Below are 24,418 nucleotides of genomic sequence, written 5' to 3'. Positions count from 1 at the left end.
AGAGGCAAGGATCTTTGTGGATGATACCTTTTATTTAATCCACTGCATGGTTGGGATAGTCTTTGACCATGAACAGGGGTTACATTTCTACTGGGAGAATTGCTGCTCTCCCAGTAGAAATTAGGAGTATACAAGTGTTCATTCAATTTCTCCTGGAGGAAACATCTCCTCTAGGAGTTTTCACCTGGCAGATCTCCCTTGCAAGAGAAACCCTCTACCAAGAATGAACACCTATAACTTGCTCCACTCCCCTTCTCTTCTGGTCTGAGGGGTATGGAGCAACCACTTGCTGTTCTCCCTCACTTCCCTAGAGATAGCCAGCTGTGTGGCCTGGATGGCAATGGGAAGCCCAGATCCTGAGCACCTTACTTCCCATTGCTGCCCACACTGCCCAAGTGGGCAGCAGTTTCAACGCCATCAGGGCTGGGACTCAGGCTCAGGGAGGATCTCCCTAAGCCCAAGTCCCTGCACTCTTGGCTTACCATTGCCACCTGTGCCATCCACCTATGTGGCAATTTCAAAGTCAGCAGATCCTGGACTCAGGGCTATTTTTCTAGAGATGAAAATTTCAGAGAAATTCTTACCGCTAGAAATGAACGCCTACCTGTAGACTTCAACAAGTTTTTAGGTACAACAGTGGAAGAGTACTCTGGTATCCAAAAACTTGTCTAGTCTATCCCAGCAATGCAGCTGGCCCAATAAAAGGCGTCGCCCACAAGTATCTTTGCCTCTCACATATTTCCTGGATCTTTGCAGCCACAACAGTACTTAAACTCATACCTGGAAATAATTGTCATTATATATCTCTGAAGCTGTTCCATTTTCATCAATAGGCAATGTGTTTAGTACAAAGAACTGAAATTTATTTTATCTGAATTTCAATGATGGTGTAATTATAATAAGACAAAAATACACTTAAGGAAATTTGACACAGGTTGTCATATGGTTAAAAATGTAGCTATGAACCTATTAAGTACATTGAAAGATTCCTATAAACATTTTAAATGTATAAATTTAAACAATGATACGTGCACAGCTTCTGAGAAGCCATTAGGACTTTGTCTTTAATTCTGTTAACATTCTAACCTATGCAGGCTCATTTCCTAGTGCTAGTTCTCCAGCACATTATACTATCTAGTTTATGCAACTTAGTTTAGTCTTTTTTTAGTCTTTATTTAGTCTTTTTCTTGACAAATTATTTCATGGTAGATGAGATCATCTATTATCTTGAAATGCCTCAGATTTTATCCTAATACATCACGTAGTAAACAATTTTACCCATAATCAATTTAATTACTTGCACGTAACTTAGAAACCTAGTATTCCTTTAATACTATTTCTCTCTTAACTTATAGCATTTTTCAGGTAAGTACCACTTGAAGTTTTAATTAATGTATTGTTTATTAGGAGTTTTATTTAGAATGATGAACGAAGATAAAGAAACCAGAGTAAAACTTCTCCAGTTTGAAAAAGTGATGCTTTGGCATCATTTATGTGCAGTCTGTCAATTTTTAATCCACATGATAGTATTCATTGTGAAGTCAAGTAAAACTTTTAAAACAATTAAAACAGGGGCGGGCAATTATTTTGGCTGGAGGGCCACTTAAGTTTTGGTGAGTTGTTGAGGGCTACAAGGGTGGCCCTGCCCCCTGGTCGCAATCTTGGGATGTAAAGTCCTGCCCCTAACCTCTGACCTTTGCCACCGAAAGTCCCTCCCCTTGCCCCTCAACGTTCTCCTTTTGGGAAAGGGGTTTGCCATCTTGGAACTGGAAAAAAACACAAGTTATATACTGTCCCAGGGATGCAGGGCTGACCTTGTCCTTGTCTCGGCCACTGCGTCCAACAGCTGCAGCGGTGGCATTGGGAGCTGTGGAGGATCTTTGTGCTGGGGAAAACTGGAGAAGATCAAATGAGCTGGCAGGGAGACTGGCAGCAGCGGAAGCCTCTGAGGATCTCTGTGCCAGGGAAGGCTGGTGAAGATCTAGCGAGCTGGTGGTGAGATCAGCAGGAGGGGCGGTAGTGAGAACCACAGGGGAACTTGGTGCTGGGGAAGAGCGGCGAAGATTAAAAGGGCTGATAGTGGAGCCAGCAGCGGCGTCAGCCATAGAGATTGTGGGAATCCCTGTGCCGGCGAAGACCAGTGGCAAGCCAGCAGGGAGGCGGCAGGGGCTGCAGCTTTAGGGTAGAGGCGGATCCCGGAGGGAGAGACCCTAGCTAAGGGCAAAGGCGGGGGCCTCAGCCCAGGGGACACGTGGCCTAGGAGTGAAGGGGGCATGGGGTTCCCCCCCGTGGTTGCCCCTCTTTACTTTGCATTTCCTTTTTGTTTCTCCCTCATCGCGCTCCTCTTTGTCGTGAATCCTTTTATTACATTGGGGCCCTGTGGTGTGGGACTTCACTGGGGGTGAGCGTCCAACTCATGCCTTCCTTTTTCAGATTTATTTTCAGTACCTGCCTAGAGTAGGGTAGCCTGGCACACTATACCAGGCTTAGGGGATTAGAGACACCACTTGGAGACAGTAGACCACGTGAGAACACAGTGGCGACCAACGTTTGCCATGGAACACACAGGACATTGAGGGGGATAGTACCAAAGACAGAGTGTCATCAGACCCACCGGCTTTGGCTGAAGTTCAGGTTCCACGTCTGTGAAGCAGGATGTGGGAACTAGGGAAGACATCAGAGGGGCCAATCACAAAAGATCTGGAAGCTCATCTCATTAGGTTAGCACATGGCCATGGCATAGGGGAGGTTGGAGCCCTGTAGGCATTCGCCGGGATACATGACAACTCTGGAGGCACGCTCTGAGGGGACCCCCTCCACTGAAGAACCATCCAAAGTCATGGCAGGCGAGTTTGGGGGTCACCCAGAAGGTCATTGAGGAGTCCTCTGGGGTCTTCATGAGAGTCCTACACAAATAAGACCATTTACCCAGGCAAAGGAAGCATGGGATCAGGTCATCGAGTGGAGACGGGCACATATACAAGAAATCAAATATCCATAATAATATATTTTATTTAAAAAATATATTTTTGTCCTGATTTGTGTGCATTTGTTCTGCATATATAGAAGTGATTGCATGATAGGTCAAAATGAAGTTTTACTCTTGTATATTGTATGTGGGAGAGAGGTGTAGATGGATGGTTATAGGGTTTATGCGGGGCTGTCTGTGTGGGAAGGGTGTGGGGGGATTTGTGGGAATGTGTGTTGATGGGTATGGGACTTGTGGGGGGCTGTGGAGTATGTGGAGGGGGAGGCTGGCTCTGGGCGTGTATGGATGCACGTGTGTAGCACTGACAGGGCTCCCCCAGAGGTGTGCAGGTGTCAGTGGGGAGCATATGGGGGAGGGTACGGACTGCATGCTTAGGGGCAACCAACACGGGTTCATCAGTGGCAGGTCCTGTCAGACCAACCTGGTGGCCTTTTACGATCAGATCACCAAATCATTAGATGCAGGGGTAGCAGTGGATATAATCTTCCTGGACTTCCGGAAGGCTTTCGATACTGTCTCTCACCCTGTTCTCATTAAGAAACTGGAGGGCTGTGGTGTAGACACCCACACAGTCAAATGGGCCGCCAACTGGCTGGAGGGCCGCACCCAGAGGGTGGTAGTGGATGGGTTCTTCTCAGCCTGGAAGGACGTGGGCAGTGGGGTTCCGGAAGGCTCGGTCCTCGGGCCCGCACTGTTCAACATCTTCATCAGTGATTTGGACAAGGGGGTAAAAAGCACCCTGTTCAAATTTGCTGATGACACTAAGATGTGGGGGGACGTGGGCTCACTGGAAGGATGCAACAGGCTACAATCAGACCTTGACAGGTTACAAGGGTGGGCGGACAAGAATAGGATGGGTTTCAACACAGACAAGTGCAAGGTGATGCACCTCGGGAGGAACACCACACCTACAGGTTAGGGAACTCCCCTCTTGTCAGCACGGAGGCGGAAAAAGATCTTGGGGTCATCATTGACTCCAAGATGAACATGGGCCGGCAGTGTGGGGAGGCAGTTAGGAAGGCCAACCGCACCTTGTCATGCATCCACAGATGCATCTTGAGCAGGTCCAAAGAGGTGATCCTCCCACTCTATGCGGCACTGGTCAGGCCGCAGCTGGAGTACTGCATCCAGTTCTGGGCACCACACTTCAAGAGGGATGTCGACAACATGGAGAGGGTCCAGAGGAGGGCCACTCGCATGATCAGGGGACAACAGGGCAGGCCCTATGAGGAGAGGCTACGGGACCTGAACCTGTTCAGCCTCCAAAAGAGAAGGCTGAGGGGGGATCTTGTGGCCTGTTATAAACTAGTCAGGGGGGATCAGCAGGCATTGGGGGAGTCACTGTTCCCCCGAGCACCACCAGGAGTGACCAGGAATAACGGTCACAAGCTGGCAGAGGGTAGGTTTAGGTTAGATATCAGGAGGCGCTACTTCATGGCCAGGGCAGCTAGGGTCTGGAACCAACTTCCAAGAGAAGTGGTGCAGGCTCCTACCCTGGGGGTGTTTAAGAGGAGGTTAGATGAACATCTTGCTGGGGTCGTTTGACCCCAGTATTCTTTCCTGCCATGGCAGGGGGTCGGACTAGATGATCTGCTCAGGTCCCTTCCGACCCTAGAAACTATGAAACTATAAGTACTGTATTTGTGGGGGGTGACTGTGGGGTTTGGAGAGGAGGGTTTGAGGGTATGTGGGGTGTGCTGTCAATGGCCACTTGGGTAGCCCCACCCCTTGAAAGGTGCCCCACCCCCTGATCAGCATCTTGGGGCTGGAAGTCCCACCCCAATCTCTGACCTTTGCCACCGGAAGTCTCTCCCCTTGACCTAGGATGTACTTCTTTGGGGAAGAGGATTTGCCATCTTAGGGGGAAAAAACCAAATTGTATACTAAAAATCAAACACCCATAATATATTTTAATTTAATTTTAAAAAATATTTTTGTCCTGAGTTGTGTGTTTGTGCTGTATATGTAGAAGTGATTGCATAGCAGCTCAAAATGCAGTCTTACTCTAGTATATTGTGAAGGATGTTGGGGGGTGGGTATGGGTGGGTGAGTGTGTGGTTTGTGGGGAGCTGTGGGTGGGTAGGTATGGGGGTTTGTGTACGAGTGTTTGTGTGGGTATGGTATTGTGCAGGGCAGCTGATGAGTGGGCAGCAAAGTGGGGAAAGCGGCAGTGGGGGAGCAGAAGTGAGCGGCGTGCAGGAGCCCAGGGCCTGCAGAGAGACAGAGGAGCTGGCTGATGGCTTTGCATCTGTAATGGTTCCTCTAATACAACCCAGTCTGAACAAACAAACCAACTCATTTCTATATAAATGTACAGTTATCACTGAAAAGTTTTTAATAGAACAGGTGGCAATTATTTTTATTGTCTGTTAAAAGTTCTATAAAAATATACATAAGATTTCTGAAAACAGATATGCAACACTTTCCCAGGATTCTATTATAAATGTAGGGAAAAGTAAGAAGGTGAATCCAGGGGGGAAAAAAACAGCTAAATTTTGTTTTCACATACACAAACTCGGCTTATGGTGCAGTCAGTGGAAGCTGTGTTTGCATACTCAGTAGGAGAATTTAGCTTACAGTCTGCAAGTTAAAAATTTGAGCATTATGAAAACTCTCTTTTCTATTTTAAGAGTTTAACTTTTTCTTTTAAAACTTTAAATTTGGGATTGTTATTCACTTTCTTATTAAATATGACCAGAAGATCCTCTTGTGTTTTATGATGCTCACCAGCTACTGCATGATATTGAGCTAAAACCTACAAACAAAAAAAGAAAAGAAAAGAAAAATAGTCCACGTTTAACAGGCATGATTTTTCTTTTACTCAAACATTTCTTGAGGGTGAAGTACACAAAGTGCTGTTCAACACAAAGTAAGCACTCGTTTAGAAATATTAAATAACTGAACTTTAGTAAGAAGTCTATTATAGAAAAAAACTCAAACAGGATATACTCTAAGGGCAGCACTGTACCTAGACTCCTGGTGGCTCCTGGCTAACTTTTAGTCCCCCTTTGCCAGAGATAATGATAATAATAAAAAAAAATTACCATTTTCAGGCCCCCTTTCTGTCTGCGTGGCCACCCAGTTTGCCCATGCCTATGTCCAGCCCTGTCTAAGGGACCATGGTTGCACAGAGGCAAAAAAATCCTAGTCTGCGTAAGGAATTTGTAAATTAAAATGAGTAAGTATAGATTAGAAGCCTTCATATAATTTAACGTTTAAAACGTATGTCCTCCCCTGTCCAGTAAAATAACAACAGGCTATGTGAAAAATACACATTGTACTTTCCTTTCCTATTGAAGGCTACAGATACATCAGTGTTACTTGCATGTAGTATTTTCAACCCTACGTAGGGTAACACAGGAGATGGCAGGTCTCCCCATTATAATATGACCCTTACCTGGTCAAGGTTTTAGAAACAAGACAAATCCTGCTTTTCTCAGCTCTTCCTCTATAATTCCACTAATGTGCCAAGTGTAACTAGGCAAAATCTGACCTGATTCGGATGTCAACCTTCCTATCTCACAAGTGATCTAGGTAGTGTTGTTGAAACATGTCCAATCTGGAACTATAATATTTTTAGCTTTTAGCAGTCAAGTATAAGGACTTCATGAACTCATTTAGCTGACTTCATAACTCAGGGGTGTTAGATGTGGCCCACGGAGCTCCATCAACATACCTGTGTGCTGCCCATGGGTCTCGGAATGGACCCACATGTCACATGTGGCATATCAGTCTGTGCCCAGATCATGGGCAGGCCCTGTGGCATTCTTCTGGCCTGCAGGGCTGGATGAGTTGGATATGCCTTCCATAACTGATGCAAGGCATACAGCTGAGAGCTGACTTAAGAGTTGCATACTGATATTCAATGGCGTATGACTATATGTGTGTTAAGCTCTTTTGTGCATGTAAGGTATATTCTCATACAGGTAAAAAAAAATCTATCAATGAAATCAATTAGTTTATAGAATGAAAGCTCTACTGTACCTTTTTTCTCAGTTTTTTAACTGAAATTTCATTGTCTGGTGCTTGGCTCAGAATGGCTTTGATAGTTCCCTTCCAGTTGAATTTACCTGTAATATTGTTAAATACATCCAGCAAAATGGTACTGTTAGATATTTTCTATTTTCAAGTCCTTCTTTCCACCAAACATGACAGCCAAAGTTTCTAGTTGGAGCTTTGCTTTCAATCTACTGATTACAGAACATTGTTCATTGTCTTTTATACCTGTCTCATGATACTCAAAACAAAACATTTTCCTAGCAAAATGGTCTTTAAAAGTATTATTTTGAAAGCTGGCTACCACTGAATGTATGATTAAACATTGCTTAACTGACAATGCACCATTCTGGGTAAAAGAGATGCTGAACTTCACATGAACACTAGCACTGAATGGGTCAAGTTCATAAAAGCTTATTAAGTCTGAAGATACCTTTATCTGCATTCCCACTCTCTTTATTTGTTTCCTCACTTCCTTCAGCTTCCATGGCTTCAGAGATGTTAGTATTTTTCTTTCCTGTTGTTGTGAAAGGTTCATCTAGAAATTTAAGAAATAAAAAATTAAGAGAGAAAAATAAATACGAGGAAAAATGCAGTATAGTAATAATAGTACAACAGTGTAAAATCTAATAGAAAAATGCTAAGGTAAGTCAGGTTTCTTATCTTGGCCATTAGAGTGTTTTCAGTGAGGTTATTCAACATTTTTAATGTTGAAAAATAACTAATATTCAATATGGTTTATTTTAAAATTGGGCATAACGCATTTTATTTTACTTAATTGTAAATGCCTTTTGAAAAGTTAAATTATTCTAATAATTGAGACTGCTCGAAATAGCTTTTACTGAAAACAGAAAAACATGAAACATATTAGAGATGTACCGTCTACATGTTTAAGTTTTTGTTTCTTTACGTTCGGTTCCATCACTTCCTCTTCGTTCTGATAACCATTTCCATTTATTTCCAGCTTAGACGTATTATTCCTTTTGCGCTTTTTCTTTTTTTCTTCAATTTTGGAAGTTTCCTCACTTTTGTGCTCCATGTCTACATTTTCTTTCTTAGACTTTTTGCTTTTTTTCATTTCTAAGTTTTGCTGATTTTCTAATCTCATTTCTTTTTTCTCCTTCTTTTTGTTTTTTTGTCTTTCTTCTTTTCGTTCTTTTTTATTCTTTTTCTTCTCAGATTTATCAACTGAAGTTTCATTTTCCCCTACAGGTGTCGTATATACTTCACTTTTTGCGGATTCGCATCCTGTTTTCTGCTGTAGTTTCTCTTGTTCTTTTTGGTTTGTTCCCTTCTGTTGTAAGACAAACAATCTTTCACAAGCCTCTTGGCAATAGCTCCCATATCCACTACTTTATTTTTGAAAAGTTCTACAATTCCAATTTCAAGCAAGTTAAAGAAGATGACATCAGTTACCAAAAGAACAGAATGAACTGGTGGAGTTAATAATTCATTTTAACTGAAGTGAGGCAGAAGTCTGTAGTGTAATCACCCCAACATTTCAGAACAGGACATTTTACATATGCGCACTTGTCACTTATTAGATTAGTTCACATAACTTTGCTTTTAAAGCAATTAAGAGATTGTTTCCAATCTAATATAATATGCTTTACTAACTGTTTTTAATTTCTTAGTGAATCTTGAGTTGTAATTTTAAGCTTAATACCAGAATTTCCATGTAGATGGGAACGTTGTAAATGCTAGGAAAACACTAATGGAATGGCAATAAAGAATTGGCAACAGCTCACCAAATCAGAATGTTAAGGAGATGGACAGCATCCAGATCAAATAGATGCAAGTTAAAAAAGAAGAAATAATAATAGTTATGGAGGTACTGGTTACAGTTCCATAATTATAGCACAATTCAATTTCATAATTAAATGTATGAAATATATGTAAATTGTTCTATATGAAGCAATACAGCGTGTAATATCACAGCAACAATCTGTCAGGATTTGAGTAACAAACTTAGTTCTGCCCTGTAGTAATAGAAAAGAGAAAAACTAACTGGGACTGTAGCCCCTAAGATGCCTCAAATACATTGATTACTGCATCACTCAGGGCAGCCTTAAAGTTGCTTCATAGTTTTAATTATGCATCTCTTACCTTAACATGCTCAAAATTTGTAACCTTAACTGCATTTCCTAGTTTTATAATGCTTTGTTGTGAAATAGTTAAGATATGCCTGTAATGTTTTTGCCTTTAACTTACTGACAATTTCAATCTTAAATTTATCCTAATGAACTCTTTGCATTAAATTTAGAGTTGAGTTAAATAATTCTATAAAGCTTCTTCCTAGGAAGAACTTTTTGAATTATGTGAATTTTAAATACAAGTTTTTACAGTATCCTTTTGAATTAATACATCATTCCACTGGACATGTAATAAGACAACAGGGGACGACATGATAGGAGACCTACAGATCGGTGGTCACCTGGGGGACAGTGACCACCAAATAACAGAATTCATCATAAGGCGTAGAGTGGGTAAGGAAACTAGTAGGGTGGAAGTGCTAGACTTTAGGAAGGCTGACTTCAGCGAACTCAGGCGTTTAGTCAATGACGCACTGCAGAATAAGATTTGGCGAAATGGGATCCCAGGAAGGGTGGCTGCGCCTTAAGGAAATGATCCTTCGGGCAGAGGGAGACAATCCCAATGCAGGGGGAAAAGGGACAAGAGGCTTCCTTGGCTGACCAGAGAAATCCAGAGCAGCCTAAGGGCAAAAAGGGGGGCATATAAGAAGTGCGAACAGGGAGAGATTACTAAAGAGGGAGCTTGCAGTTGTAGGGAGGCAGTTAGAAAGGCCAAGGCTACCATGGAGCTGAGGATGGCATCCCAAGTTAAGGATAACAAAAATTATTTTTCAGATATATAGGGAGTAAAAGGAAGGCCCAGGGTGGAATAGGACCACTACTGAATGGGCAAAAGCAATTGGTGACAGACGGGGGGACAAGGCTGAACTCCTCAATGAGTTCTTTGCCTCAGTCTTCCTAAACAACGAGCAAGACAAGTCTCACAATGGGATTGGACAGAGGCAACAGCTGGGCACCAGACTACGAAGTGCTGACCCTGAGATGTTGCAGAGTCACTGCAGAAAGACTGCATCAGAAGGATCACATCAGAAAGACTGGATGTGTTTAAGTCAGCAGGCCCGGATGAGCTCTATCCAAGGGTACTGAAGGCACTGGCTGATGTCATCACACAGCCACTGGCAAGAATATTTGAGCGCTCATGGCACACGGGCCAGGTCCAGGAGGACTGGAAAAGGGCCAGCGTGGTCCCTATTTTCAAGAAGGGAAGGAAGGCGGTCAGTCTCACCTCCATCCTTGGCAAAGTCTTTGAAGAGATTATTAAAGCTCATATATGTGAGAGCCCAGCAGGAAAAATTATGCTGAGGGGAAACCAGAACAGGTTCGTAGCAGATAGATCATGCCTGACTAATCTAGTCTCTTTTTATGACCAGGTTACAAAACACCTGGACACAGGAGTAGGGGTTGACATTGTTTACTTAGACTTCAGGAAGGCCTTTGATAGGGTATCCCACCCCATACTGGTGAACAAGTTAAGAGGCTATGACTTGGATGATTACACAGTCCAATGGGTGGCAAATTGGTTAGAGGGTTGTACCCAGAGAGTGGTAGTGGATGGGTCAGTATCGACCTGGAAGGGCATGGGCAGTGGGGTCCTGCAGGGCTCAGTCCTTGGACTGATACTCTTCAATGTCTTCATCAGTGACTTGGACTCTGCCCAAGTTTATGAATGATATAAAACTGTGGGCAGAAGTGGACACGCCGGAGGGCAGGGAACAACTACAGGCAGACCTGACAGGCTGGACAAATGGGCAGAAAACAATAGAATTCAATTTAACAAGGAGAAATACAAAGTGCTGCACCTAGGGAGGAAAAATGTCCAGCATACCTACTGCCTAGGAAACAACCTGCCTAGTAACACGGAAGCAGAAAGGGATCTTGGAGTCCTAGTGGGACTCCAAGATGAACATGAGTCGTCAGTGTGACAGAAGTCATCAGAAAAGCTAACTGCACTTTATCATGCATCAGCAGATGCATGACAAACAAAACCAAGGCGGTGATACTTCCCCTCTATCGGGTGCTGGTCAGACCGCAGTTGGAATACTGCGTGCAGTTTTGGGTGCCACACTTCAAGAGGGATGGAGAGGGTCCAGAAAAGGGCCACTCGTATGGTTAAGGGCTTGCAGGCCAAGCCCTACGAGGAGAAACTAGGGCACCTGGACCTCTTCAGCCTCCGTAAGAGAAGGTTAAGAGGCAACCTTGCGGCTACCTATAAATTCATCATGGGGGCGCAGAAGGGAATTGGTGAGGCTCTACTCAGCAAGGCGCCCTGGGGGGGTCACAAGAAATAATGGCCATAACCTAGCAGAAAGCAGATTTAGACTGGACATTAGGAGGAACTTCTTCACCATTAGAGTGGCCAAGGTCTGGAATGGGCTTTGAAGGGAGGTGATGCTCTCCCCTACCCTGGGGGTCTTCAAGAGGAGGTTGGATGGGCATCTAGCTGGGGTCATCTGAACCCAGCACTCTTTCCTGCCTATGCAGGGGGTTGGACTCGATGATCTATTGAGGTCCCTTCCGACTCTAGCATCTATGAATCTAAATACTTTAATGGTGTACTGAAAACAAGACAACCAATGTATGGCTAGCTTGAATGAACAAGGACATTCCAGTTGCTTACTTGGCAACAAAAAAAATCTTAAAATAAGGGTAAGTTGTCTTAAGATTATAACACAAACATTTTTCAAAAAAGTTTAGGGCTGGAAGTGACCTATTAAAAAGAACTGTTTGGAAACTATAATATTCTAGCTATATGAGCAAAATAAGAGTATTATCTCAAAAAATGAATGTACTGTTAACTCAGCATCTGACTTTCCTTAACGTCACAAGCCTTTAAAAAAAAACCATTTCCTCTTTTCCCTTTCTGATGTATGGATTCTTTAAGAACAGTCCAAATATCACTACTGCAACAATACACTAGTGCCATAAGTAACATATTTGCCAGATCAGTTTGTCAAGACTAAAGCGTGATCAACAAGGGGACTGGGTCTCAAGTTTCTCCTACAACATAAATTCCTCTCAGGATCTACAAACTGAACACTGTGGAGTATGTCTAACCAACAAAGGAGTTAACTTCTGGCACAGCCTTCCAACAAGAGTAGTATTGGCAGAAAACCTACCAAGTTACAAGAGCTTGGTAAATCTGTAAAACATGACATGGTTGCCTGCAACAGCAATAGCAGGCAACCAGATTCAGCGATCCAGGTCCCTTCTAGTTCCGTGTTCCTATAAAAGTCATTCCATTGATCAATCTGGTTGTTAAACAGAATTGATGCTGGAAATCAGTTCTATTCCCATCCACTAACTGAATTATCAGAAGAACTGAGTTTTATGTGTGAGTGCATTTGTAGTCAAGTTGTAGAGTGCAGTCACCTAGATAGCAAAGGATCGGTTATCCTTTTTCAGGTAGCTTAAAAGGTATGTATGAGTGATTTTGTTTTTATTTATATTATTGAAAGAAGACTACAAAGATGTCAAAAGTACTGAATGGGATCAGACATGTTTTTAGTCCACAGATACATTGAATACTAACATGCATGTTAGACTGGGGCTACTAAAGAACAAAATGTGGACTTCCTTAATAGCAAAGCAATCTGTAATAACATTTACGCTCTTCTTACTAGTTCAGTCCTGTCATTGTGTGTACATGTGCCTACAACTATGCAGCAATTCTATCTCAAACACTGCTCTTCTCTATAGTACAGTACTAAAAGATCTCACTTTCCACTCCAATAAGAATCACGAGGGTTCTCCACCTAGCACCTTACTAACTCCATGTTTATTGCAGGATTTTGTAGCTTTGATTTGACTTACATTCCCAGTTGCTTCAGAAAAAATATCCCAAACTTGGTCCTGCAGAGCACTGTTTTCAATTTTCAAACTGTTTTTTATCCAGTTCTGTACAAGATAAGAGCAGAAATAATAAACATAGCAGACATTCCATTTTATTTTTATGGTCATGTGACCTCTTACTGATGAAAATAAAGAATTTGACTCCAAATACTGCCAGCTATCTAATCCTGAGCAAAGGACCATGACCTTCTGCCTAGGAACTTCCAGGTTTAAGTCCCAAAATGAACACTAGCACACCCGTCAAAATCCCTAGCCTTGGCTGCAGTCAACACCCAATAATTCTGAGAAAGGTGGGGGAAAAAAGAAAAGAAAAAACACGAAACCTCCCCACAACCCCAACCCATAAGAGAAAGAGGGAGGAAAAAATTCCACCCTGGCCCCATGCAGCAGCCAGCAAAACCTGGAAGCATGAGAAGTACCTAGAGAAAAAGCAGAGCTACTTCCAGTTTCACAAAGATCCTTTGATACACTTGACAATGAGGGGCTGACAAAGCGTTTACATGACCTGGTGGACATTCATGGGACAGCTTTAAATTGGTCCCACTCTTTTCTAACAGAGAGGTTTCAAAGGGTGGTGATGGGTGAGTACTTATCATCCCCTTTTGACCTTATCTATGGAGACCCCCCCAGGCTCCAGCCTGTCACATTCTTGTTTTATAAGTTATTCTGTCCTCTTATTGTAAGCCACCCTGAACCTACGTTGGGAAGGGCAACATATAAATGAAACAAATAATAACATTTTCAAATATTTATTTCCGCTGTGATAACCCAAAATGGAGTTTTATCACAGTTCCAACAATCTCCTAAACTACACATCAGAAACACACCTTGCCTATTTGTCAGCATCATACACTGAGCTGTGGAAGAGAAAAGACAAAGGGCTCAGTCTTCCGAGTCCCGTCAGTATTTCTTTATGTATGCTCCAAAATACTTGGAAACTGGCAAAACAGTCTATAAGCAGCTTTATAAAGGACCAAATGTGGAAGTATGTATTAGAGTCATAAGAAGCAATGAAGATCTAGAAGGAGAAAAATCTAACCTTAATGGCTGTGTTCACAGGTGATGTGGACGTTTGGTTCCCTAGGAACAACTAGTAGCAGCGCACCTTGCATCACCACCAGTTGTCCCTGGGGAATGCCCGTGCCACACATGCTCTGATGTGTGGCAAGTTACCCCAGGTGGGGTAGGGGAGCCCAGCCCAGTGCTGACCCCAACAGCCTTACCTGGGGGCTTCTTGGGCCAGCAGCAGCAGTGATTCTGCTGTGTGGAGCCTGAACAGCATCTGAAGCATAGCTCCGGGCAGCCTGGTTCCACTTTTAAGTGGTGTGCACTGCCTGTGCGTGCACTGCTCCAGGGGTCAAAAAAACCCTCTGCACTGTTCTCCTGCAGCACAGAGAACAACTGAATGTGCGGTATGTGGCGCCACAGACGTTTCTGCAGTACACGGCCACACTCATCTAGACACGGCCTATTAGGACAGAAAAGAAATCACTGCAATATAGGTCTTGATAGGTTAAGCAATTTTCTCCAAGAAACTCCAGATCAACACAAATGAGAATGTAATCCAGGAGCCGTAATTCCAAATTCACTGCTTGAGCCACTGCTAATCTAGTTAAAAACATACCTGAAATTTGACCTTTTTTCTTGGAATATTGTCATAGGCACGCATTTGCTCAAAAATGTTTCGTACTTTGGGGTTAATGTTTGGCTTCTTCATTACTTCGTGAACCTTCTACAAAAAGAAAACCAAAATTACTAAGTTATATGAGTAGTTGAGTTGATTAGAAAATTCCTATTAAAAAAATCCACAGCACTTCTAAGCAACAGAAATCACCTAGCATACACTCTAGTATTTGTCATCTTTGGAATCACAGATTATACTTAGAAACTTCCATATGTAAAAGGTGGACAGGAAACATCAATTTGTTGGTTTTGATCTAAAAATTACGAAGAACCCAAAGTGATTTTAATGAGTCATCTACACCAGTTACAAGTAAACTGTAACACTACTGGTGAACTAACTTGATAGATGAAGTTCAGAAATAGCATGACCCAGGTAAAGTTAAGCTAGTATGTAGATATAACTGTATATTAAATGCATGCAATTTGTATAACCTGCCTAAACTTTCAGATAATACATTAGTTAGAGAAAAAACAGACCAACAATGATCTAACATCATTTTCAAACATTTAAAAGAAAAACAAATGACATCAGAAAGGAAAATTTTGTTAAACTAAGAGGAGGAGGTAAACTACAAACGGCACTTTTTCAGGTTCATATGTTTATTTTCAGGGCTGAAATGGAAGTGTCTCTAAAATCCTCTGAAGAGTTTCAAGAATCATTCTTAATAGTTTAGGTTGTAATTTTTTTTCCTTCACAGAAGGAATTAAGTTCAATTTCCTAAGAAACAAGAAGCGTCCTGAGTAAAAGACGAATGTATTCCCTTCAAGCACAGAGTATAGCACATTTGCAATATTCACAATGTTACTGTCAGCACAGCAACTGAAACAGAAAACTGGTGAAGCACATTTTTACAAAAATATTTGGCTCATCTCCTCTTCATAACAGATCATTTTTTCAGGACACAAATTTAAAGTGAAACATCTGTATGTTATCTCCCTCACATGAACCAGTATTTACATTTTTCAAATACAAGCTGCTTTGTATACTAAATTTGTGTTTTGTTTGCATTTATACCTAGCAGGATATACTGAATATATATGTATGAAAAACAAGTCTTACTTGAATCCACTCCTGCTGTTTTACATCGCCTTTGTTAGTTTTCGCCTCATACCCCTTGCCACCGTATTTCTGATCTTCACTTATGCACTTCATGTGTTCCTTATAATCATCACCCCTTTGATATTTAAAAAAAAGACCTTTAACATAAAACCTGTATATAATGTTCTGTGTCAATGAATCCAGTTTTTCAAACTCAACAGTATTTATAAAAACAGAGAAACAGAAGCCATGGAAAGCCGAACACTACAGTAAAAAAATTAAAACCTAAATACCGTTAATACAAGCATGTGTAACTCTGTCAATGGTCCCACTGATGCCAATGGAACTACTCACATAAGTACGGTTCTACATGCTTAAATACATGCCTATTTTTGCCATTCAGAGCACTCTCTTAGCTTCCAGGGAAGTTATCTGAAGAGAATACAAAGTCTCTAAACAATATAAACAAAGCTTTCTATACTATTCGTAATTATATGCTGCATACAGTATATGTGGTATGCATATTTATTCTCAATAAAGCCTGTTAAAAAAGTGTGTGCATTTTTTATTCTTCTGCACATTTAAAAATTCTAAATATTTATAGAGTAGCATTCACAATAAAGATATGTTCTCAAATTAGAATAATAGCTTAAGAATAATTATATATAAAAATTCTAAATTAGATTTTTTTAAAACAGGTTTGGTCTAGGTAGTTTCCTGATCAAGTTAAAAATACTTAAAAGGGGCCTTTGAAAATGTAAATATATTACCATTGGTGAACTTACTGATATGGACCTACCATTATTCCATTTCCTTGGTCCCATTGTTACTTTTATCTAGATTTTACTTTTAAAACTGGAAAGCAGACTGCAGTGGCATTTTTTCAGCGATCTGGATATTTACAAGAAGGGCTGTAACTTGGGAATTACAGGATTTTATAGCGATTCTCCAGGAACCACAGCATGCAACAGTATGCCCCAATAAAAAGATCTAAGTACTAAAACTAATAAAGGAAAAGGAAAATCTAAAAATTACAACTGTTTCTCACCATACAGAGATAAAAGTTTTAGCCATCACTAGGGTAAACAAAAGAAAAAGACAGTAACAAAGTGAGGAGAGGGCTCCCTTACCCAGAAGAAATGTCTGGGCACATCTACACATGACAGTAATGCGCCTGAATAAACTCTGGCACAGTTTGCACTGGAGTCAGCTGCTCCCAGGTACAAGTCTTCATGTGCACTGCAGCAATTAGAGTCAGGACAGTCTCAGACATATGTGAAGATTCTGAGCCCAGGGGCAGCTGACCTGGAACAGGAGGTCTGGGAGTCAGCCCCAGGCTCTGGAGGGGCTGGACACTGTAGCACCTGCATGCCCCAGCCAGCCCTGGCCACAGTCTACACGTTTGAATACACGCAAGAACTCCGCCATAGATAGTACAGTATAACCTAGGGGTGGGCAAAATGTGGCCTGCGGGCTGGATGTGGCCTGCCAGGCCGTTCTATCCGGCCCGTGGGACCCCTAAAAAAATTTAGAAAATTAATATTTATCTGCCCCTGGCTGCCTATCATGCGGCCCTCGATGGCTTGCCAAAACTCAGCGAGCAGCCCTCTGCCCAAAATAATTGCCCGCCCCTGGTATAACCTCATAAATCCAGCATGCTCAGGACTGAGCACCTGCCAGAAATTTGAAAATTCCATTTTTCTGAAACTGGAGTGGTGGTCGCTGCTTCGGTTTCAAAAAAATGGAATTTTCAAATTTCCAGCAGGTGTCGTTGCATTGGGCAGTACTAGTCCACCACAGAATTAATTAGTTTACTGTACCCTAATACAGGCACAAGCGTAGACTACAATGCTTTACTCAGGAGCTAGTGTAGATGCGCCCACTGTCACTAATCCACTCCAGCTTGTAAGAGGTGCTACAGTCTCTTTCAAGTTCCCAGTTTTGGATCCTCTTCCCCACAAGTCGGTATCAATGACTGCTTGTGTTGTAACTCTTATTCTGCCCAAGGTACAGCATACAATTAATGCTATATTTGCACCCAGGATGCTAAAGTAGAACAGTAAAGCTACCTAAAGCATCTCCTGCTGCTGCTACCAATCAGGTATTGTCAAACAAATACTTCATTTACCTACCAGAAATCATTGCCACAATCCATACAAGAAAGGTATTGACACCTTCTGCAAATATTTACATGTTTTTCAACTTGTCCTTTCTTCACAGATTCTCCACATGCATTGCACGTGAAGACTACCATTTTGGATCCAAATAGTTTCTTCTCAAAAGCAGTTACAGCAAAATCTTCAAAACTCTAGAGAAAAAAAATGTATCATTTGAATTACTTAAGAAAAATATTTTAAAAACCCACACAAATTTATTGTATATTGATTAATCTATCATTTTCAAACCTATGAAACATTTATTATGAGCAAGCATTGCCAGTTGTTTGCTCCTCTACATAATTCTCATTTTTACTTCTACTTTATTTCTAAGTGGGTACAAGACACCTTAATGTACAGTGGACTGGTCTACTGTGCATTAGCACCTCATGGCAAAAACCATACTCGTGAGCAGCAGAACTCATCTACTGCGCATTAAGCATCATAAAAAAAATTCGCCTTTGCTACTGCGCATTAGTGCAGCTACTGTGCCTTTATCTAATACTTCATATCAGAGGTATTAAACTTAACGTGCTGTAGCAAAGGCGAATGAACATGTAGACATGCCCCAGTGATGTGATGTGAACTAACTCTAAAGATGTGGCTTCAAATAGAAAACTGTAACAAGCGTATAACCCTGAAGTTACCAATGATTCAGTTTTTCCTTCTCTCCACGCATCAAGGTGCCTATATCTTTATAGTCTCCCTTTATAACATTTCTCAGATATGTCTTTCCTCTCCAAGGCTGAGTCTGCCTGTAACGTAGAGGAGAAGTTACCTAGGTTAGCTCACTGTCTACAAACTTGTATCTCCAACTCTCCCTCTCCAGTCTTCCTTTTCTGCCAGTATTCTCTCTTTCTGAACACATACCACTAGATCACTTTTTTGCATGAAAATCAAACTTCTTATTCAAATTTAAGACTCTGCTCTCTGCTTACTTGTCCACACGTTGTTCTCCACCTTCTCATTTTAATGTTTTCTTCCCTCTCACTCTTGCCCCTATGCCTTTTTCCCCATGCTCCCAACAGCTAGCACATCAGTCTTCCCAAAGGTCCCACATCCTCAGTAAAAATTCAGCTCCCTTCTCCAGGACCCCTTTCTTCCACGTTCCCTGCAGTTACTATTAGCTCTGCCTACTGCTGAACTAACTAGTCCCTCCTGACAGCAACCAAACTTGCACAATGCATTCTTTATCTGTGACTTGCTCCCATTCTCCTTTCCTTGCCTATACTAGCGTTTAACGTTTCTGTGGTTTCGACCCAGAATGGTTTTGGGGATAAAGAGCCACGTCTTTTAACGAGCTGCCCAGGGCTGTGGAAAATGCCATTTGTGCATCTGCTACATAAATGTGCATCAAGTCACAATTAGAGGTGCAGAGAGAAGTGACAATTTTCACCTGATCTGGCCACAGAAAGCAGTTCATAGCTGCAACCAACAACCAAACACATGTGTATGGCTGCAAGACTGTGTGAAAATCTGACCCCTCGTTGCATGAGGTATTAATTAAAAGATATTGCAAAACGCAGTGACTTTTGTAACTTGCATCTACACAGCTTCCAGCATATCCCTGTTTTCAGAATGGGAAGAGGGGAAAGGGAGCAGAGAGTTTGGTCTCGAAGGTTTTAACCCTCCTCTGGAGGCTGGGAGGGGGGTGTATTGCAGCCCCCTGAAGTGGAGAGGGGCTGCAATTCACCACCCCACCTTTCAGCACCAGCTGGGGGCACTCACTCCTCTGCTTTCCCCCCGACCCTCCCGGTCTGAAATCAGCAAGCACTGGCAGAGAGCAGGTCATTGCTATGGGAACCCATCTGCAGGCTCCCAGCCCCCAGCCAAATGCTCCTTCCTCCTGAAACCAACAGCGAACTTCTGTTTGGTTGGGGGTAACGCTGTAACTCAGGACGTTTTGCAGAAATCCTTCTGAGTTACAGCTGGGAGCTGCACGTCTGTTCGCACCCTACAAAGACGACTGAGGTCAGACCTGGTCGGCAGCCGGAACAACCCAGCAGGGGCCTGTCTCTACTGCTCCCCTCCAAGGCACGAGTCTGATCCGCCTCAAAACCCTGCCCTTCGCTCCCACGTGCTGGGATGGGCCAGGGGCCACCTCCGGCGCGGGCCCATGCCAGGAGCGGCCGGGCAGGCACAGGCAGGGAAAAGCCGGCGAGGGGGAGGCTGGGCCGGCGGAGCACGCGGCTCTCGGCGTACCTGCCCCCGGGTCCTGCGGCGCGAGCGGCCAATCGCGCACTCAGCGGCGCCGACCACACGTGCGCAGCTCCAACTCCTGCTCTCACATCCCGAGGCACGCCAGCGACTCCCCGCTGGGCGGAAGCGGAAGTGGAAGCGCCGGGGCCGGAAGTGCGCGGAGGGGCCGAGCTCGAGCCCGAGGCGGGGATGGGGCAGAGCAGTGGCCGGAGCCGGTGAGACGGGAGCGGGGGAGGAGCCCCGGTGGGGGAGGTCCTGGGACCGCGGACCCCCAGTGCCCAGGGCTGGGGCTGCCCCGGGCGCGGCCGCTCGTTCCCTCGGTCTGGGCTGGCTCCCCCGCCCCGCGGCTCCGTCTCCCAGCTCTTCCCTAAGAAGCTGTAAACTGGCTCCTTAGTAGCGTTGAGCGAAGGCCAGCCCGCCCCGGCTGTAACCGCCGTGAGAGCGCAGCGGCTGATAGCTTGGGACAAATCTAGTGGAAACAGAGTGTCTTGTTCCCCCAGGGCGAGAGGGGCAGGGCCGGGAGGGCTCGTGTCACAGCGTCGGGCCTCTGGGACACGTGGCACACAGGGGACCTGTGCTCCCCGGGAAATGGCAGCGAGTGCGATGTGGACAGATGTGCTTAGAAGTCACCTGAGTTTGGTTAATGTAGGGTAGCCCTGGGGACAGTTTCTAGTGGTTGGGGATAACGGCTTTGCTGGCATGTTGGTAGTTTGTAAGCCTCCCATTTTCTTTCCCAGTGGGAAGACCTTGGCTTTACCCCCCACTTTATGGAAACGGGAGACACCTTCCTGGCTTGCTCCTGTGGCCATATGATAAAATTCGGGGGCATCCGAACCCCAAGTCTCTGGGCTTGGGCCTGGATGTAGGATGTCCATCAAATCTTTTGGAAACATCTGAGGCCCCAGGTGGAGGTGGAGGGTGTTTTTGCCAGCAGTAGGGCCACATATGGTTCTTGAACGCCTCACGAATTTGGAATTGATTTCGCTTGGAATATGAAAGCTTTTCCTAAGAAAAAGAAAGAAAGAAAAGCTCTTCTTGTGTTAAGTTAAGGCACTAAGATGTTCTTTTTCAAAACGTGCCTCACTAAGATTCATGGTATGTCTTTCTGATAAAATCTAATTTGTATGCCTGTTCAAATCATGTGGTTACAATCCCATCTGCTTTGTAGCATACCTTGGGCAGATGCTCACTGTGTTAGGAAGTACTGATTTTTAATAAACATGTTGATGTCTGTGCTACGCTCTTAGTGACTAAAAGTTCTCCTTAAGTGGCCTACATGTTATGCTAAATTATGAGGAGCTCTGTTGCACTGGGGAGAGAAAAACTAACCATTGCATTGCCTTATGTCTTTTAACCTATTTTTAAACTTGGTTTGCAGGAAGATGTAAGATGCATTTCTCTTAAGTATTTTTTGTCTTGTTTTGTTGTAGGTAATTAAATGGTGCTCTAGCATGGATGCTGTTGCTAGCCATAGTTGTCATCTTCTCCAGCAGCTACATGAACAGCGTATTCAAGGGCTTCTGTGTGACTGCATGTTGGTGGTAAAAGGAGTCTGCTTCAAAGCACATAAAAATGTATTAGCTGCTTTCAGTCAGTATTTCAGGTACTCCAACCTTTACTGAAGCAATAAACAGGGTACCATAAGTTGATGTTTGAGGAAAGAATTTTTATGCTGGCTACTAAATAGCAATGTTGATACCTTATCACGGTTTTAAGGGAAAAACTAGGAGGTCTTTGCTTGCTTGCTTGCACCTAATCTGCATTTTGTTTGCTTTAATTAAAATGTATAAACAGTCCATTTTATTTTGTAGCTGATCATAATTAGGGGCTACCATGTTTTTTCATGTCCAGTGCATCCTGGCATATAATACAAACCTGGTTTTTTGAAAGGCAAAATGAAGAGAGAGAGAACTTTCCTTATAGTAGGTAACTGAATAGCAGTAGTTAGGGAGCTGAGGTTGTTCATTGTTCTGCTCCTTGTGCATTACAAATTTTACTCAGTTTCACTTGGTAAGGGGCAAAAACTGCTCTTACTATAGTTCCCTTATGTAGGGCACACTCCAGCTTCTAGGAAGCGTTTTTGGGGGGAAAATGTGTGCTGTGTGCAAGAAATAATGGTAAAGTCTTTGAGTTGCAATCATGATTTTGGTACTTACAGTGATTAGCATAATGGGGCTTTAGTCTCTGGATTTGGTCTGTTGCCAGTAGTGTACTGCAAGATGATGATAATGGTAAGACTTCTTTCTAAAGGTCTGTGTGGGACACAGTGGGTTGACCAGGCCAGATATGGCATTTAGTGGCTGAGGCGTCCTAAGATTATCCAGTTTTGCTGTTTGTTAGTGTTAGAAAGAAAATTGATCTGGAAGCCACTTTTCTTTTAAGTTTTTCAGAATCTGTAGCCTAGATTTATATACTGAAATTTCTTAATCTGCTGGTTAATTGATGCTTCCAGAATTTTTAAGTGAAATTAGCTCATGCAGCAAGCTACATTTCAAGAGAAGTGTCTAGAGGTACACTGATGCATCAATCTGATATGGGACTGGCACCAATATAAAGAAAATTTACCATATCGGAAATCGGTCTGATGTGGCTGATAAATGCTCGTGTATGTGTGCAGCCGCAATGCAGCATGTAGGCAGCAACGAATACGGCCCAGCAGCTTGGAGAGCTGCATGCAGCTGATAAATTTGATGTGGTAGAAGAGGACGGGGGAGGGAAAAGGTGCGGGGGGGCAGATCAAGGCTCTCATGGTGAGGGAGCAGTGGGGCTGGAGCAAGTGCTGCCCAGCCAGGGTGGGCATGAGATAAAGCCATGGCTCATCCCAGGGGGGAGGGAAAGTGGCTCCCGCTGCTGCGTATCACTCATCTGGGAGCTGCCGGTCCAGTGCTAGTCCGGCATTTCCCACCACTTGTCCAGGAGGGCAGGGGTGGGGGAGTCATGTGCCTCCAGATCTGCACGGGGCAGGATGGAGCAGGCTGGGGCCAGGGTTGCTTGGGGCTATTCCTAGCCTGTCCTGTGCAGATGCGAGGGCACGCCCCCAGCCCCCCATGCCTTCCCAGATGAGTGGTGGGAACTGCTAGATGAATGGGCGAGTGCCAGACCAGTGGCACACAGTGGTGGGAAGCCTCCCCCCATTGTGGCCCCTGGATCAGTTGTGGTTCCATTCACCCCAGCTGGGCAGTGCTTGCCCCAGCTCCAGCCCTACTCCTTCCTCACTGTGGGGCCCTTGATCTGCCCCCCTCACAACCCTTTCCTCTCCCTTTCTACCACACCAGAATTACCAGCTGCATGCAGCTCTTCAAGCTGTTGGGCTGGTATTGAAAATTGGATCGGTATCATCTGATATGCCTTCTTAAAAATTGGCTATTGGTATCGGCCCTAAAAATCTCGTATCGGTGTACTGCTGAAAGTTTCCTTACCTGCCATAATGCTTGGGCTCTGTGTTTGTTCTTCTACTCTTCTTGCATCATCTCCAAAATGAATATGGCAAATTTACATAAAATAAAAACTGGGAGAAGATAGGTTTAATAAGTAAATAAGGGAAAAGAAAGCTGAGGTCCAAATATTTTCTGCTGTTAGATAAATGCTGTTATAAACTCTGAGATTTTCAAAATAGTTGAGAGGAGTTAGGCATCCATCCCATTTTGAAATGCAATGGGACTTAGATATCTTTTTCCTTTAGCAGATTTTCAAAACACTAGCCCAAATAAATGAAAAATATTTGCAATAAACTTAGGCAGTGTGGACCTAACAGGATTTAGGCACCACGGTACCTAACTTTATGGCTGCCTGGTCCCCAGACTATTCTAGAACTCTTAGTTAGGTGCCTGGTTTCTATACAGTGCACAAGGAGAGTTAATGCCTTTGCAGTCATCCAAAGAAACCCTGCAGTATCTGGGAGTTAGCTAGAGCTAGCGAATAGAAGATGTTTTGAATGGGGGCATTATGAAGCCCTGCCCCTCTCCAGAGCCTAAGCACTTGTGAAGCGCTCCCGGTAGGTGCTTCCATCTGTTTGTAATTCAGAGTCTAGAACACTCTTCTGAGGGTAAACACAAATGTTTTTTCAAGGAACTGAAAAATATTCACTGTTTTGTTTTTAAAATGCAGTTGCTAGAGACATGGAAACTCTACAATGGTATCATTTAATGATTCAAACTCTTTCCAAGGAAGTGGAAAACTTAGGTTCAATGCCTTCTTCAACTTAAGAGGGCTCAAATCCACATCTCCCATCTCCAGGAGACTGGCCTGACCCATGCTTTAAATCCAGTACTCCTACCTCCTATGACAGTGTCCTAACCATCAGGCTAATGGAGAGAGGGGCATGGATTTAAACTACCTCATAACTGAAGGAGCTGAAGTCTGTTCTCTGCTTCCTACGTGAGTATTGTAACTACTAGGCCAGGGGTGTCAAATT

The 24,418-nt window shown here is 43.5% G+C and overlaps 2 protein-coding genes across 5 annotated transcripts in view; one reads left to right on the top strand and one right to left on the bottom strand.

Annotated features, from left to right (window-relative positions):
* Positions 1 to 5,320: 5,320 nt before the first annotated feature.
* Positions 5,321 to 20,136, bottom strand: LYAR (Ly1 antibody reactive). 3 transcript variants are annotated; one of them, XM_090035585.1, is made up of 9 exons: positions 20,008 to 20,136; positions 17,782 to 17,957; positions 15,671 to 15,785; positions 14,552 to 14,659; positions 12,889 to 12,972; positions 7,865 to 8,279; positions 7,419 to 7,523; positions 6,974 to 7,059; positions 5,321 to 5,744 (listed from the first exon to the last, which is right to left on the bottom strand). In XM_090035585.1, exons 2-9 carry the CDS (start codon positions 17,901 to 17,903, stop codon positions 5,610 to 5,612), a joined length of 1,170 nt encoding a protein of 389 aa, XP_089891711.1. In that variant the 5' UTR covers positions 17,904 to 17,957; positions 20,008 to 20,136; the 3' UTR covers positions 5,321 to 5,609. The 3 variants fall into 3 exon arrangements, with proteins under 3 accessions (XP_089891711.1, XP_089891714.1, XP_089891713.1); XM_090035588.1 differs by having other exon boundaries at positions 7,865 to 8,276; XM_090035587.1 differs by lacking the exon at positions 20,008 to 20,136 and adding an exon at positions 19,784 to 19,945.
* ZBTB49 (zinc finger and BTB domain containing 49) overlaps positions 20,097 to 24,418 on the top strand; it is a 25,051-nt gene continuing 20,729 nt past the window's right edge. The window contains exons 1-2 of one of the 2 annotated variants that reach the window (XM_090035583.1): positions 20,097 to 20,219; positions 21,435 to 21,607. In XM_090035583.1, the coding sequence (XP_089891709.1) occupies positions 21,456 to 21,607 (152 nt within the window). In that variant the 5' untranslated portion in view covers positions 20,097 to 20,219; positions 21,435 to 21,455. Of the gene's footprint in view, positions 20,220 to 20,242; positions 21,100 to 21,434; positions 21,608 to 24,418 lie in introns of those variants that run through there. The other variant, XM_090035582.1, reaches the window with a different exon arrangement.

This window comes from Crocodylus siamensis, chromosome 2 (assembly GCF_052110815.1).
Source record: "Crocodylus siamensis isolate JL-2025a chromosome 2, ASM5211081v1, whole genome shotgun sequence".
NCBI classification, from domain to species: Eukaryota; Metazoa; Chordata; order Crocodylia; family Crocodylidae; genus Crocodylus; species Crocodylus siamensis.
Note: the sequence above shows the minus strand (reverse complement) of the source record. Positions and strands in the feature narration are given on the sequence as shown.

Bases quoted from the DNA above. Each gene is read 5' to 3' on its own strand.
- LYAR (XM_090035585.1), bottom strand. From the start codon at position 17,903: ATGGTAGTCTTCACGTGCAATGCATGTGGAGAATCTGTGAAGAAAGGA. The intron at 12,973-14,551 runs GTATGTTTTTAA...TATCTTGTACAG, and splicing joins GAAAAAAGGTCAAATTTCAG to AACTGGATAAAAAACAGTTT. The intron at 8,280-12,888 runs GTAAGTCAAATC...GTCTTACAACAG, and splicing joins TTTCTGAAGCAACTGGGAAT to AAGGGAACAAACCAAAAAGA.